This window comes from Neopelma chrysocephalum, unplaced genomic scaffold (genome assembly GCF_003984885.1).
Source record: "Neopelma chrysocephalum unplaced genomic scaffold, ASM398488v2 Primary Assembly neopelma1_72, whole genome shotgun sequence".
Classification (NCBI taxonomy): Eukaryota; Metazoa; Chordata; class Aves; order Passeriformes; family Pipridae; genus Neopelma; species Neopelma chrysocephalum.
This window is the reverse complement of record NW_020897732.1, coordinates 1,559,415-1,572,806: the sequence shown is the minus strand read 5'-3', so window position 1 is coordinate 1,572,806 and position 13,392 is coordinate 1,559,415. Positions and strand designations below refer to the sequence as shown.

At 36.7% G+C, this 13,392-nt stretch overlaps 1 protein-coding gene across 1 annotated transcript in view; it reads right to left on the bottom strand.

Annotated features, from left to right (window-relative positions):
* The window catches only part of ZEB1 (zinc finger E-box binding homeobox 1), a 120,425-nt gene that overhangs the window by 18,578 nt on the left and 88,455 nt on the right, over window positions 1-13,392 (bottom strand). Inside the window, exons 2-3 of the mRNA XM_027686821.1 lie at window positions 5,843-6,043; window positions 554-616 (exon numbers count right to left, since the gene is read on the bottom strand). Of these exons, the coding sequence (XP_027542622.1) occupies window positions 554-616; window positions 5,843-6,043 (264 nt within the window). The remainder of the gene's footprint in view (window positions 1-553; window positions 617-5,842; window positions 6,044-13,392) is intronic.

Below are 13,392 nucleotides of genomic sequence, written 5' to 3'. Positions count from 1 at the left end.
AACAAACCCAAACAACTTAAAAAAAGTTGGATGGGCTACATAATAACTTTTTGTCAAGAAGAGAAATAGAAAAAATAACAAAGCATCTGTTTTTGTTTGAGTCTGAAACTGAAGTACACACTTAATTTTGCCTTCTGCGTAATCATTACAAATAGGAGTTTGATTTCATTTGAGAATAAAATATAGTATTAGCTTAAGCTTATTTTTGTATAATCCTTACTGGTTTAAAACACTGTCTTTAGACCTGTACAGCTGCATGTTAACCATTGCTATTCCCTATTTTGCCCTTCAGAGACACGGTGCTGCAGCGGCTCTGTGGTCAGATCTGGGCAAGAGGCTGCTCTGTAACACTGGTCATTGACACCTCCGGGCCATGGACACACAAAAGGTGCCCAGATTATTTTTCCTCAGCTAAAACACTGTTTACAATTTCAGACCTCTAGCAATTTTATAAAGATAGGTGTGAGAACTCCAAAGGTTTCAGAAGGTTACTCACCTAGCAAAAACTAAACAGAACTTTATGATTAAAGGACTCAGATTAATAAAGAAATACCTGTACATCCAATTACATCTGTCTGAGCTTCAGGCCCCAGGATTTCCTTTGTTTCTTTTCCAGCTGAAACAGCACATTTCACAAAAAGAACAACTATTGAAAAAAGCCCACAAAAAATGCCCCAAAAAAAGCTCCCCCCCAACAACTTAATATATTTGAGTTATTTTTTCAGTGATGTTTTCAATGTATGTATTGCTTACATTTAAACACAATGTTGTTTCAAAAACACAGATTACACATTATTTCAGCAATGTGTGATCAGCTGAACCACGAAGATATTTGATGGTTAAGGAAACAAAATCTTAAAAGGAAGCAGTACTAAACACTATTATTTCAAGAGTGGTAAAGACATGGACAGTGCGTTTCTCCAGCAAATAAAGAATCAGCTACTTAAATGACCTTGTCTACAAATGTAGCTATCTGAAACACTGGAATATTATTCCAAGAAAGCAGACTATCATAAAACAAATACATTTATAATATTTTCTCCAACTAGCAGTTTTCAGAAAGGATTGATAATTTGCTGGTAATGTCTGCAAACAGCGACCCAATGTGTTCTCTTTCTTGTAAATACTCTAGAAACCACTTATGGCTGTGATTGCTTAAACAAAAAAAGGATTTTAAACATGTGCTGCCCACTTCAGAACAACTGTGCAAGATTTTTGTGCATGCAGAAATCTTTCATATATTGATTCCAATACTCAGTATGAGTTCGCAGACATCCTCAGAACTAACGCTGCAGAGCCAACCTGCCACCCAAGCTCTGCCAGCTCTGCTGAGCTGCAGCATTCAAGGATGCAGCACGGAAGTTTTAACTCACTACAGGTTGTTGGTTCAAATCAATACACGGCCCAAGTTGCTCTTCATTTCGATTCACTGGGTACCCTGGACTGGGAAGTTCCCATAGGAAAAGCCACTGCTGACTTTTCTGTCAGTACCTGCCTTACAGTAGGAGTACATAAGAAAGCTGTGTTGGTTGGTTTGCTCTTTATCAGTCGTATGCTACACTAACATATGTGAAATTAAAACATTATTTCATAGTTCCATTAGGGAAACCTTGGATGCTTCAGACCTATACTGCAGAAAAAGACTCCCAGGTGATCCAGGAGGTTAGACCACACAGCTGCTACGATCTGAAATGGCAACTGTTAGACTGTTATTTACCTTATTTCACTCTACCTCAGTGCAGGAAAAAATCCTTTGGTTTGGCAAGTCAAAAGCCCAGGACGTTCCAGCTTTTTAATTATAGGAGAAGGCAATTTCTCCTTTATGTGGAAGATGATAAATTCTAAAAGAACTTTAAGTTCTCAGATAGTACCAGCTTCCTCAAAGGAAAAGCTTCCTAATTCTATATACTTTGACCAAATCCCACAGACCCAAAGTATCTGCAAATAGTGACAAACAAAAAATACGTTTAAAAGGAAACTGTAACTCTTTAAACTTACATTAATTTCAATTGTCATCTTAAAAAACCAAAATAGTCTGTATTTTATTGTTCAATATTGGATTGTGAACTAATTAAATTTTTGGCTCATAATACCAGACCTGGTTCAGAATTTGTAAGATGGATAACTGGATGCAATGTAAATTTAAATCCAAAATTTAATTTCTTAAAATCAGTCATGATGCAAACTCACAATTTTCCTCTAAAAAGGGTTTGTGATTTTTCTCCATTATGAAATAGGGTCTACAGAAGAGGAGTAATATCAATAAGTTATTACTCACAGAAATTTAAATTAGTGTCTCTAGTAAATTCCACTGGCTTCAGTACTAATAGAAGCTATGCTTCCCAAGGGAATGTGAAGGAATTTATGGCATTATAGATTAATGTCAGTGAAGTTAAAATACCTCTCAATTCTAATAATCATAACCTCTCTTTGGTACTGTCTCTTCCCAACAGCTAAAAGTGGGGTATAACACAGGGAGGAGCCCTTTTCCACAGCGGGTGATCTTCCCTAATGCTGTAGGAATAATTAATAATTTGAAAAATGTTAAGTAGAGCTCCTTCTTTATAGTTATGAATGGTCCAAAGAGAAAGGCAACTTTGCAATTGTGCCCTCAATCCCAGTTATCATCCAGCAAATAGAGCTGCTGGGAAACAACAGAATGGGATGTGAAGATGGGGGACACTGTTCCACCAAGCAGAAGTCAAAGCTCTGAGTTCCAGAGGAAACTCAAGCTACCTGCTGAATGACAGCTTAAATACAGGTCTCCGTGAATAGCATCCAGGGCATGAATATCCATCTTGGCATTACATCTGGACATACCAAATAGTTGTAAAACAGGTTCTTGAGTTTCTGTATCTCATCACTGCTTATGAACTGCTGCTTAGAGATATGGTGGGGCTTCCGAGGGTTAAACACTAATGATTTTCAGGTCAGAGGGAACAGTGTTAACTAGCAGCAAACATGCATGACAACTGCTGTCATAAGCTGCCTGTAAAGATCTCTGCAAGGCTAAGACAACTGATCAAATTTAAATGACTAGTAAAACAGAAATTTTGGTTGTAGGCTGAAAGACAAACTTCACTGAAATTTCCACTGCAGTGTTTATCTGCAGAGAAGGGAATAAATTCCAAAGCCTATCAGGACAGTTTCTAATTTAAATTCTTTAGAGCTAATTTTCTGATATGCATATAGCAAGCACTATTTACAGGTTACAGTATTGACTGGTTGTTTGCTTTTTGATCAAAAATATGCCACACTTTTTTAACCTTCCTCCTAAAAGATTTTGTTTTATCCCTCAACAACCAACCAAATGTTAGAACACACTCTTGAGCACATAGGCTCTACCTAAATTTTTATGAGTTGAAGGAATTTTTGAGTTCCAGGAAGAGTTTAAACATGAAATATAACTTTGTTCATTTTTAAAGGTTATTTCAAAGTCCAGAATTTTTTAAAATTTTCAATTTTTCAAAGATATTGTAGTTCTAGTTCTGAGACCTCCAGAGTTGCTAAATATTTATAGTACATAATAATGCTTTTTTAAGTGTGTTAATACAGTAAGTGTAACCCTTGCTTTTTTTTTTCCTTTTAATTGTAGTATAGGTTTTATTTCTAACTACAGCAAAGAAAAATCATATTACAGAATCATTGCACACATGAATGCTGGCACACTGTCAACAACTGGTGCAGGATACACGTGGTTCATTTTTTTAAAGCTGTAGGACTGTTTCAGTTAAACCTCTTGAGAAACACACCTTATATATAAAACACCTGTTCTGAAGGTCTTATAGAAATTCAGTTAGAATGACTGGAAACGGAAGGAAACCACTCTGATAAAGAAATGTTACGTGTGTTGTTTCTATTCTCGGGCATTTGCAAATAGAATAAATATGTAAAAAACTCATTCTGTAAAGTTCAGCTAAACTCAGAACTGCTCAGCACTACTTTACCATTGAAACACAACTTAGTAAAACTGCTGTAGTGTATGTTTTCTAAAAATAATCACCAGTCCTGAAGATGATACTAGTGTTGCACAACACCTACCCCTGTACCTTTCCCTGTATGACAGAGATCATGCACTGAGTACCTCTCTTCAGATTTCTAACAGGCAACCAAGACTGATGATATGATTTTCAGCTCAGACATTTCCTTCTAGGAAAGCTATAAAAAGAGTAAATAGTGCTTTACCATAGCAAATCAAAGCTCCATAAAACCTAATGTAGCCTTCATTTTTTTCATGTAAGCATTGCCAGAAATTTAAACAATTTATTTAAAAAAAACCTTATTATCAAATAAAAAAACCCTCCAGCCCACTACAAAAGAGGCTTCAGAATAGTTAATTTTTACAGAAGAAATTTATGGTAGCTGAGCAAGCCTGTATGGCAATTGGTTAATTTTTTGTCTAAGCACCAATGAAATACCGTCTTCATCAGCAAAGACCAAAGCTGAGAGACATTTCCTACATTGTGAATCTACAATCACAGCAGAATTTAAAATCAAATAGAATTTAGAATTTTAGCGAACAAATTTTCAAAGGTTAAAAATGGACATTTGAAATACTGAGTCAAAAAAAGATGCCTTCATGTGTCTAAAGCCCTGAAAACCCACAGAAGGCTGTCTGAGGCAAGAAGTTGTGTGATGGGTACATCTCCAGGAAACACTCAGGCCAAAAGGTCTTGACCCAGAACCTCTGGGAGCCGGTGCTCTTCTTCCCTCCCTTTTCAAGTTTCCTACACCTATGCTTGCAGAGTTCAAGTCTACACACAGCCCACTCTAATGTAACTGCAATTTCTGATTGATACAGCCTGCAGGAGAGCAAAAATATTACAGGAGAACTAAGAAAATTACCTACCTAATAATTTAGCTCCAAAATACTCATTTCCCGGCACAGCATACCTTGGCAATAACAGCTATGCAAAAACAGGCTGAGTTGATGCTATTCTTTGAACTCTCAGCTGCTCTCTCTCAGCTGGACTGCAGTTAGGGACCATATGACTGCTTTCTGTTTATTTAGATGTGAGGTCATGCACTGTGCATTAAACCATCAGTTTTAAAAGGTGGATACTAAGAATTGCGGCTGGAGTTTAGACACAAACAGGGATACGCCAGAAAACATTCTGTATCTTTCAGGGCATTAAGGCCAAATTCCACAATAAATTCCATTAATTTATGCATCCCAATTTGGCTCAAATGTAAGCATGCTGTGTGATATTATGAAACTCAGTATCTGATTCCACAGTAAAAAAAGGCCCATTTTGTGATTGCTTAGAATTTTCAGCTTCTAAAGCTGCTGCATAACATGCACAACATTTACCTCCTTCCAGTGTTTTCAAAATAGAGATTCATTATGACTTACTTAGCCAATTCTAAAACAAATAATTGAAAAATTATTTTTTTTCTGCCTATATTTTACAAGGAAAAAGGCAGAAGCAGCTCATGAGGAGAAATTTACATCTGATTATTACTTCTTTTCATGATTTTGGTTTACTGCTTATTCCCCAAGCTGAGCAAATCCTCAACCTTACAAGAAGCTATGTCAGAGACCTGCCAGGCAAAAAGACTTGGAAAAACTAAAAGCAAGTAGCTCTGATCACCCTTCAGAATGCTGCATCTACAGATCAGAAACTCCTGTTTAACAATGCCAATGGAATTAATGCATTTCTGAATCTGCTTCAAATAATAAATAAAGAACACAAAGTATGTTACAATAAATATGTCAGAAAACCTCATTTTTGATTGTGAATATTACATGTTATTTCAGTAATAAAGTAATCAAAAAAGTTCTACTGAATCTTTGTTTTAGAAAACTTTCTCTACATAGCACTATCAGTGAAAATAAACATACCTTCATCTTCCCAGCAACTGTTTGTACTCCCTTCTCTTTCACTGTTTTCTGGTAACACTATATGGTCTGTTGGCAATTCATCTTCTGGCACACTAGCATCACAGTCTGCTGCATCCGTTACACTTTCTTCTTCCACTATATGCAATTTATCTTCATCATCTGAATCTGAGTTTGCTTCTACCACGTTATTATAATTGGTGACTGTGGACAGACAAAAACAAAATACTGATCAATATACTTTTAATTGACAGCTTGGAGGTCCAAAGCTTTCAGTACTCTGGCCAGATGGTGTATCTGGGGCATCTCCATGGAGTCACATTATTATTTCTTCTTTCCACATGGGGATGGCAGTGCCTTGTGAGCAACTGACAGCTGCTGGGCTTCCACCACTGTTAGGGACCATGGTACCTCTCACTCGTGCACACCCAGCATAAGGCTGCACAAGGAAAAGCACTGCACAACTGCAGAGCTGGAGCCACAGTGGAGCAACAGAATTCCAACCAGATCATTCCAATTTGGATGCCAGCATTACTGTATGCCTCCTTTAAGATTATTGCGGTCTGGACAATAGTTTATGAAACAGCACTGATAAACAACATTTTGTTACAGACAGATGTGTATCATGAGGACAGGCTGTATGCACGTAGCAATCAATGGGGCATAGAAGGAACCAAATTGTAGGGAAACAACTGGAACTGAAGACCAAGCGACCCCAGGCTGAGCACCTCCAGAGAGGGCAGCTCTGTCACTCTGGTCAGGTCCCAGAGAGCAGATCCTGGCCTGTAGGTACACACGACAGCTGTGCTCACCCAGTCCAGCTTCTCGCTGGCTCCTCCTGTAACCAGTGCCACCCCATGCTCCCGCCATGTGAATCAAGGAACAATAAGGAGATTTGATTCAGAAGAGCTTAAGTGCTCCTGATCCAAGCTAAAATACTCTTGTAGTTACGCCCATTAAAGACTCAGCAGGATGAATGTGGAAGGAAAAATCACGGAGATCACTTAGAGAGAAAATCTCACATAACATTTGCCCAGCCACCAAGAACAGGTAATAACTCTACTTTTTCAGCCTGGAGAACATACTGTGAGAGTCTTGTGGACAAAGGATTATATGACAATATATAAGTTTCTGTCATATGGGAGCAGATAATTATTAAAATAGTCTTCATTTGTAAGCACAAAAGACCAGTGACAGCCATTTCAATTTAAAATGTAAGGAACTTAAAGTAAACTGTATTAAGAAAAAATTACTTTCAAAATCTGTTGAAATGTCTTGTTACTCACACTGAAGTTAAACTATGAAACATTTATATCTGTATGGGTATTACTTCTTCACTGCCAAGTTTGAACTTCTTATAGAAATGCTTCAAAATACAGTCTAAGAAAGAGAATAAATTTATAGATCAACAAACCAACATGACTTGTCTTGGCTGCAGCACTCCTTCAGTGGTTATCAGGACTGTACCTGGGAGGCATATAATTACAGTACTTTATGATACCTGCATCCTGTCAATGTTAGCCCATGAGAAGTCAGACTGATTCTTTCATGTGAAATACTGCCTATTAAGGTAGATAAATAGCAAACTAGACTCCTGTTCTTCTGAAGCTAGCTCTTTTTAAGTGGATATTTTAGTCATTTAAAAATGCATGTAAGCAGGAAAAGGGAGTAACATTATGAATTGACAGGCTACTATCTCATTTCCTTCCAATTCAGGAGAAAAATGGCTCATCTAGAACATGCATGAGCATGACAAAAGAGTCTTTTGAATTTTAAACAATCATTCAGTGTTTCCATATTTTACATAGTGTTATTTGAAAAATGTACTAACTCCCTACTATTCATGGTATTGACATCTTCTAAAACCAAAAATGAAGGCAAATTGCCTAAAAATAGTATCTGGTCCATTTCTATCGATAAATTGTTATTCAACTAATTTTCTGTAACTGAATTTGCAATGTAAAATAGCTACTGTAAGTGATGCTGTAACAGAATGTTGTGTGAAATAGAAGGCACACACGTATTCACTCACCAAAGCAGAAGAGATTTATGAATTTATTTTCCTGAGAAATGGTAAATGCAATTTTAAAAAAAAGTGTAACAACAGACATAAAACAGGAGGAAATGGAAAAATCATTTTAGCCTTTTGTTTTGACTGGGTTTTACTGTGATGCTTAGATGTAGAGGATTATTAATATAAAATACAAATGTATTTACATTTGCCACATGTAGAGGAGATCAGTAGATAAGGGATCAAAATTTATAGGCATAAGTTCAGATTTCAGTGATGTAGATAATGAATAGTTGGTTTTTCAAAAATAAATTTCCTGTTTAGTTTGGGAAATTAAGTGGAATCCCTTATATTATATTTGGATTGGTTTTATGGAAAACAAAAACATAATCAAAAAGTTTGTCTAGAAGAATTACACTTATGGAGAAAAAAACCATCTTTTCCACATCACACATTTTGTGATTACAGACATAATGTATTCATTATGGCTCTCCTCACCTTGAAACATTATCATACATTCTCACTATACTCGTGCCAACTCTGCAAAACTTAAAAACTCCTTCTCCATAAAAAGCAAGGAACAAATGGTCTTTGGGATTTCAGTTCCTTCCACTAAAAATCAATTGTCAACAAGGCAACACAATAAAACCAGCAAGAAATCTGGCCCTAAAATTCCTGTTTTCCTCTTACAAAAAGCTTTGGGGAAAATCCAAACCTGGATTTAAAAGGCCTTGGCACACTTGGGATGGCCAGGCAAACCACCTCCAAACACAGTAGAAAGTCGAGCACTTAAAATGATGGAAACACTCATATACCTACATGTAACTCTAACTAAATTATTACATGTTGTTTTCCTACCACAGGATCCCTGCTTCATCTAGTGCTGTGATAGCAAATATGAAGAGAATGCTCAGTTTTATAGAGTGAACTGAGTACTTGTAGCATCCTATCTCATTTGTTCAGATTGCAAAGTGATTGCTCATTCTTTTTATTCCCTTCAGCCAGCAGTGTTCCCAAAGCTTCACTAATAGGATGTTAGCCAGAATGGGATTACGTATTATATATTATATTGTATATGCTCATATACAATATATTATAACTATATATTGTATAATTATATGATTATATAGTCTATATTATATATAATTTCCTTACATGGCGTTCAGCAGAAATGTTTCAAAACATATAATTAACTGAACTGCAGCAGGATGAGGATGATATCTCCACTTTACAGAGAAGAAATTGTCAACTTAAAAACCAGAGGAGTCTTTTGGCAGTCCTGGCATAGCCACGTCAGTGTAAGGCACTTCAGGTCTTACTTTTCAGAGGACTTTGCATTTAAACAGCATTTCATATATTCAAAGCCCACTTGTTTTCATTCCAAATGCAGCTGTGCCCAGAGGCCGGGTACTTTGGCACAAGTGCCACAGCAACTAGAAACATATAGAGATCACCTCCAAATAAGTGACCTTCCAGAATCACATAAAAACTCTTTGAAAGACAGAGAATAAAATCTAGTCTTTCACGGAAGCTTTCAAACACCTTAGAGAGAGTGCTTTTGATTCCTGCATCCCTCTACTTAAATTACTACGCTTTCCAGCAATTAAGGCAAGGGTTCTGGAGGCAACAGCTTCCTTTAATAAACAGCCCTGATTCATTCTCTGGACACCATTCCTCCTGTGAAAAAATTATGTGATCACATAATTAAAGATCTTATCGTTATGCATACATGCAAGGGACAAATTAAAACAGTTTGAACAATCTTCATTTTGACATTTTTCAACTTTTTTTGAATGCTCAGCTTTCAAAGTCAAGTGTTTGATTTCAAAGGATGTATTAATAGTCTTTAATAGAAATGATGGTTTAAAAAAAACAATCAAACCCTGTAATTTACTATATTTTTAGCTAATTAAAATTTAAATCCCATTACATGGTACCATACTGATCCCTGCACGGCTGCAAAGCTTAGCTTTAGCAATGCAAATTTGCTCCTGGTGCCCTACCAGACTAAGGGGCAGGAGTAGCAAGTTGCTACCTTCGTTTGGTCAGACAGGTTTTGGCTACATGTTTCACAGCTCTTTGCAGACTTTTAAGTTACCCTGGAACTATGACATGCGGGATCCAATTCCAGGGGTAACCATCCTCCCCCTCTCCCTTCTTCAGTTCAGTCCTAGAGCCAATCGTAGACCTTCCCTATCTGCACATCATCTTGGGAGTTTTCTCCTCTCATCCTTGATGTTTCTTTGGAATAGTCACCACCGTAAGAAGCTCACAAGCCTTGCTCAATGCCTGGCACCACTGCTGAAGTTAGGAGGAACACATTTAATTAAACCTTTTTGTATGGAGAATGAAATATACTCAATACAAAAGCAATATGTAGAGACTACTGCTTACAACCTCTGAAAGAAATTCAATTGAATACACATAAATGATGACTCCAAGGGGCTTCTAATTTGGCTAAATATTCCACATAAAAAATAAAAACCACATGTAAAACCTCACTTGGAACAGTTATGGCTTCCTAGTGAAGTAACTACAAATATTTCAGACTTCAGTATCAGTTATTTTAGTTAATGTAATTTAAAAGCAGTGACTACTAAATAAAATCATTCAGCCTGGATCACAGAAAACTGGCACCACCAGCAGTCAGTGTCTCCATGATGAGATACTGCTCTGTGAAAAGCCAGAACAATTAGAGAGGTTACGTCACCCTCAGCCACCAGCGCTCCAGGGACGGCTACCAGCCACAGGGGAGAAGAAGCAGACCACTGAAGGGTATCTTATCTTCAGCTGTAAAAGCTAAGTCAGACTCAGATCACAAACCATGGCTGTAAACCACTGAAAATAGGTCTCCAGACAAGCACATACGACTTATCACACACATACGGGCCTATTCCATTCAATGTATAGCACGCAACCTTAGCAAAAAAGTTTAAATTATTAAAGTTTAATTATTAATTTCAGCTTTACTTTCAAAGATTAATAGAAAGCCTCAACAAATGTATTACAAATGACAATGGAGACTATCCTATAAAACCCAATTTTTATATAGTTACTATATAACATCTGATATAATTATGAAATAGTAATTAAAAATACATGAAAAATACATTACTTATTCTCCTGTTGATCACTTTCTTGATACATCATCCTGATTCTTAAAGAATAAATGACTATCTCTAGTTGAAGCTTTCATTGCTCTAAGAGCAAATGACTGCAAAATGAAATGCAGAAAACGAGCTCTGCTTTCTGAATTTTTACAGTCCTAGATGCACAGCAGATGTATGATGTTGTGCAATTCTAATTAAAAAAGAAACATGTTCAAATGGAAGTAGCGATTAAAGAGCTAAAAAAGACATATATATTATTTTGCCAGTTGAATACAGCTAGGAAACTATGATACATATGTCTAGTCAAATTCAAACATGATATTTAAAAGGAAAAAAGTTGTTAGTTCTTTGATTTAAAATCAGCAAACCCAGGAAATTCAAGGCAAACACTCATATTGTAGGGATGAAAGACTACAGGACTCACTGTTTCCATAAGATATACTATAATTGGTGAATCTCCAAAAAGACAAGTGACCTGGGTACTAACAGAAGGAAGATGGCAGCAGGTACCCACTCACTGCTCCCCCATCCAGATCCACCCCCAGAATCATTAGATGAAAGACAACATTCCCAACATGAAGAATGACTCCAGCAAGTTCATGTCACTCAAATTCTGATAGAAATTTACTCATCTAAACAAGATAAAAACATGTGGTGGAATTTATTCTGATTTATGCATCAGAATAATTTGAGATCAAGTGGCAACAGGACAGAACTGAACTAAAAAGAGAACAGGATTCCACAGAACTAAGACAAAATGTCTAACGTGTAATACCAGGATCTGGAAGCATACAGAAGGGAAGGATGCTTTGAACCTATCACAACCTGTTCTTCAATACCTGACAATGGTCACTGTCTTTTATGGAGAGTCTGGTCCAACATTCTTACTACCTGTCTCTTTCATACCTTTCCATACTTAATCCAAGAATTCCACCTACTTCCACTGGGGAAAAAACACAAACTTTTAGGAATTTGTGAGTTAACACAAACACCCTTGAATTTTTTAAGATGTTGAACACCATGTAACCAAGAGATTTGTGTGGGTTCAGTATCTCAACACTGAACAGGCTGGAGATCTAGATTCTGATTCTAATCTTTTAGAAATCCTAATTCTAAAGGCTCTTCCAATAAAAAATTTTGAAAGCTTATGCATGGATACTCTTAGAAAGAAAGCTTTGATTCTACAAACTGGAACAACTCCTGTGCTCTCTGAAGTGAATTCTTGGTTCATGGATTTCTGGTCTGACAGCCTACAATCATCTCTTGGAAACCATTTAAACTCTCTGTCAGCCCAACTGACCTATATATTATTAAGCTCTAGTCTAAAAAATATTTTAAGCAAAATATATTGCAAAGTCTGAAACCTAATAATTTAGCATTCAATATTTTATATTTATATTTTAGGGTATACTATTAATTTTGTTACTACTCCTGAATGAAATGTCATATTTCTGCCTCTCCACTGATAAGCTGCCCAGTATCTTCAGTAAAGTTAGACCTGTACATTCTTTTCCTATTTTTCCTCTCAGTTTAATATATACACTTGACATACAGTAATATTACAGAACCATGTTACCATCTGAAGCAGAAACACAGGAAAGAGCTTAAGGAAAGAGATGGCATATGTTGATGTTTCTACTAAAATTCCTGCCTGGAGTTTTTTGGCTTCTGGAATTGAGAAAATGATACATGTTGTCTTCATACCTAATAGCTTCATTTTCCATTAATTTGTCTGCTTGCTTCTTGAACTCATGAAAATTTTGGCATCCACATTATTCTGAGGCAAGCAGCTTCACAGCTCTGTGTTGTGGGAAGAGTAAATTTCTTCTGTTGCTTTTGACCCTGCTCTGCACTGTATTCAGTGGGTGTCCCCTAAATCCTCCCGACTTGTGTCCTCTATGCTGTTCATGATTTTACGTGCTTCATCGCACTGCCCTCCCTTACAATGTGAAGAGTCTTTTGTCCACTTGTTACCTGTACAAAAGTTGTTCCACTGATCATTTTGGCTGCATCTCTCTAGACCTTCTTCTGTTCTGCTGCATTACTGTGTTTACAGAGGGAGAGGTGACAATCTAGAACTGCACCCAGAATTCATCTTGGATTAGACTGCAGCAACAATGCACTGTTTTCTTCTCTATCACTTTTCTAATAATGCAGGCATATTCTAGGACTTTTCTTGACTTCCACAAGTAATTAAACTAGCATTACTAAAGGTTTATTATCTGTAAACCCAGAAGTTCTGTTTTTGAATGGTAACAATCAGTTCAGAACACTCCCTCGCATACATTGTTTCACTTTTATGCACCTAGAATTTTATCTGCCTACTACTGGTTTGACTATTTGGGAACACTTTATTCACCCTTAGTGAAAATATTTGCTGCTTCACAATCATGTCATTGCCTCCCTCAAGGTAGCAGGTTGACTTCCCATAG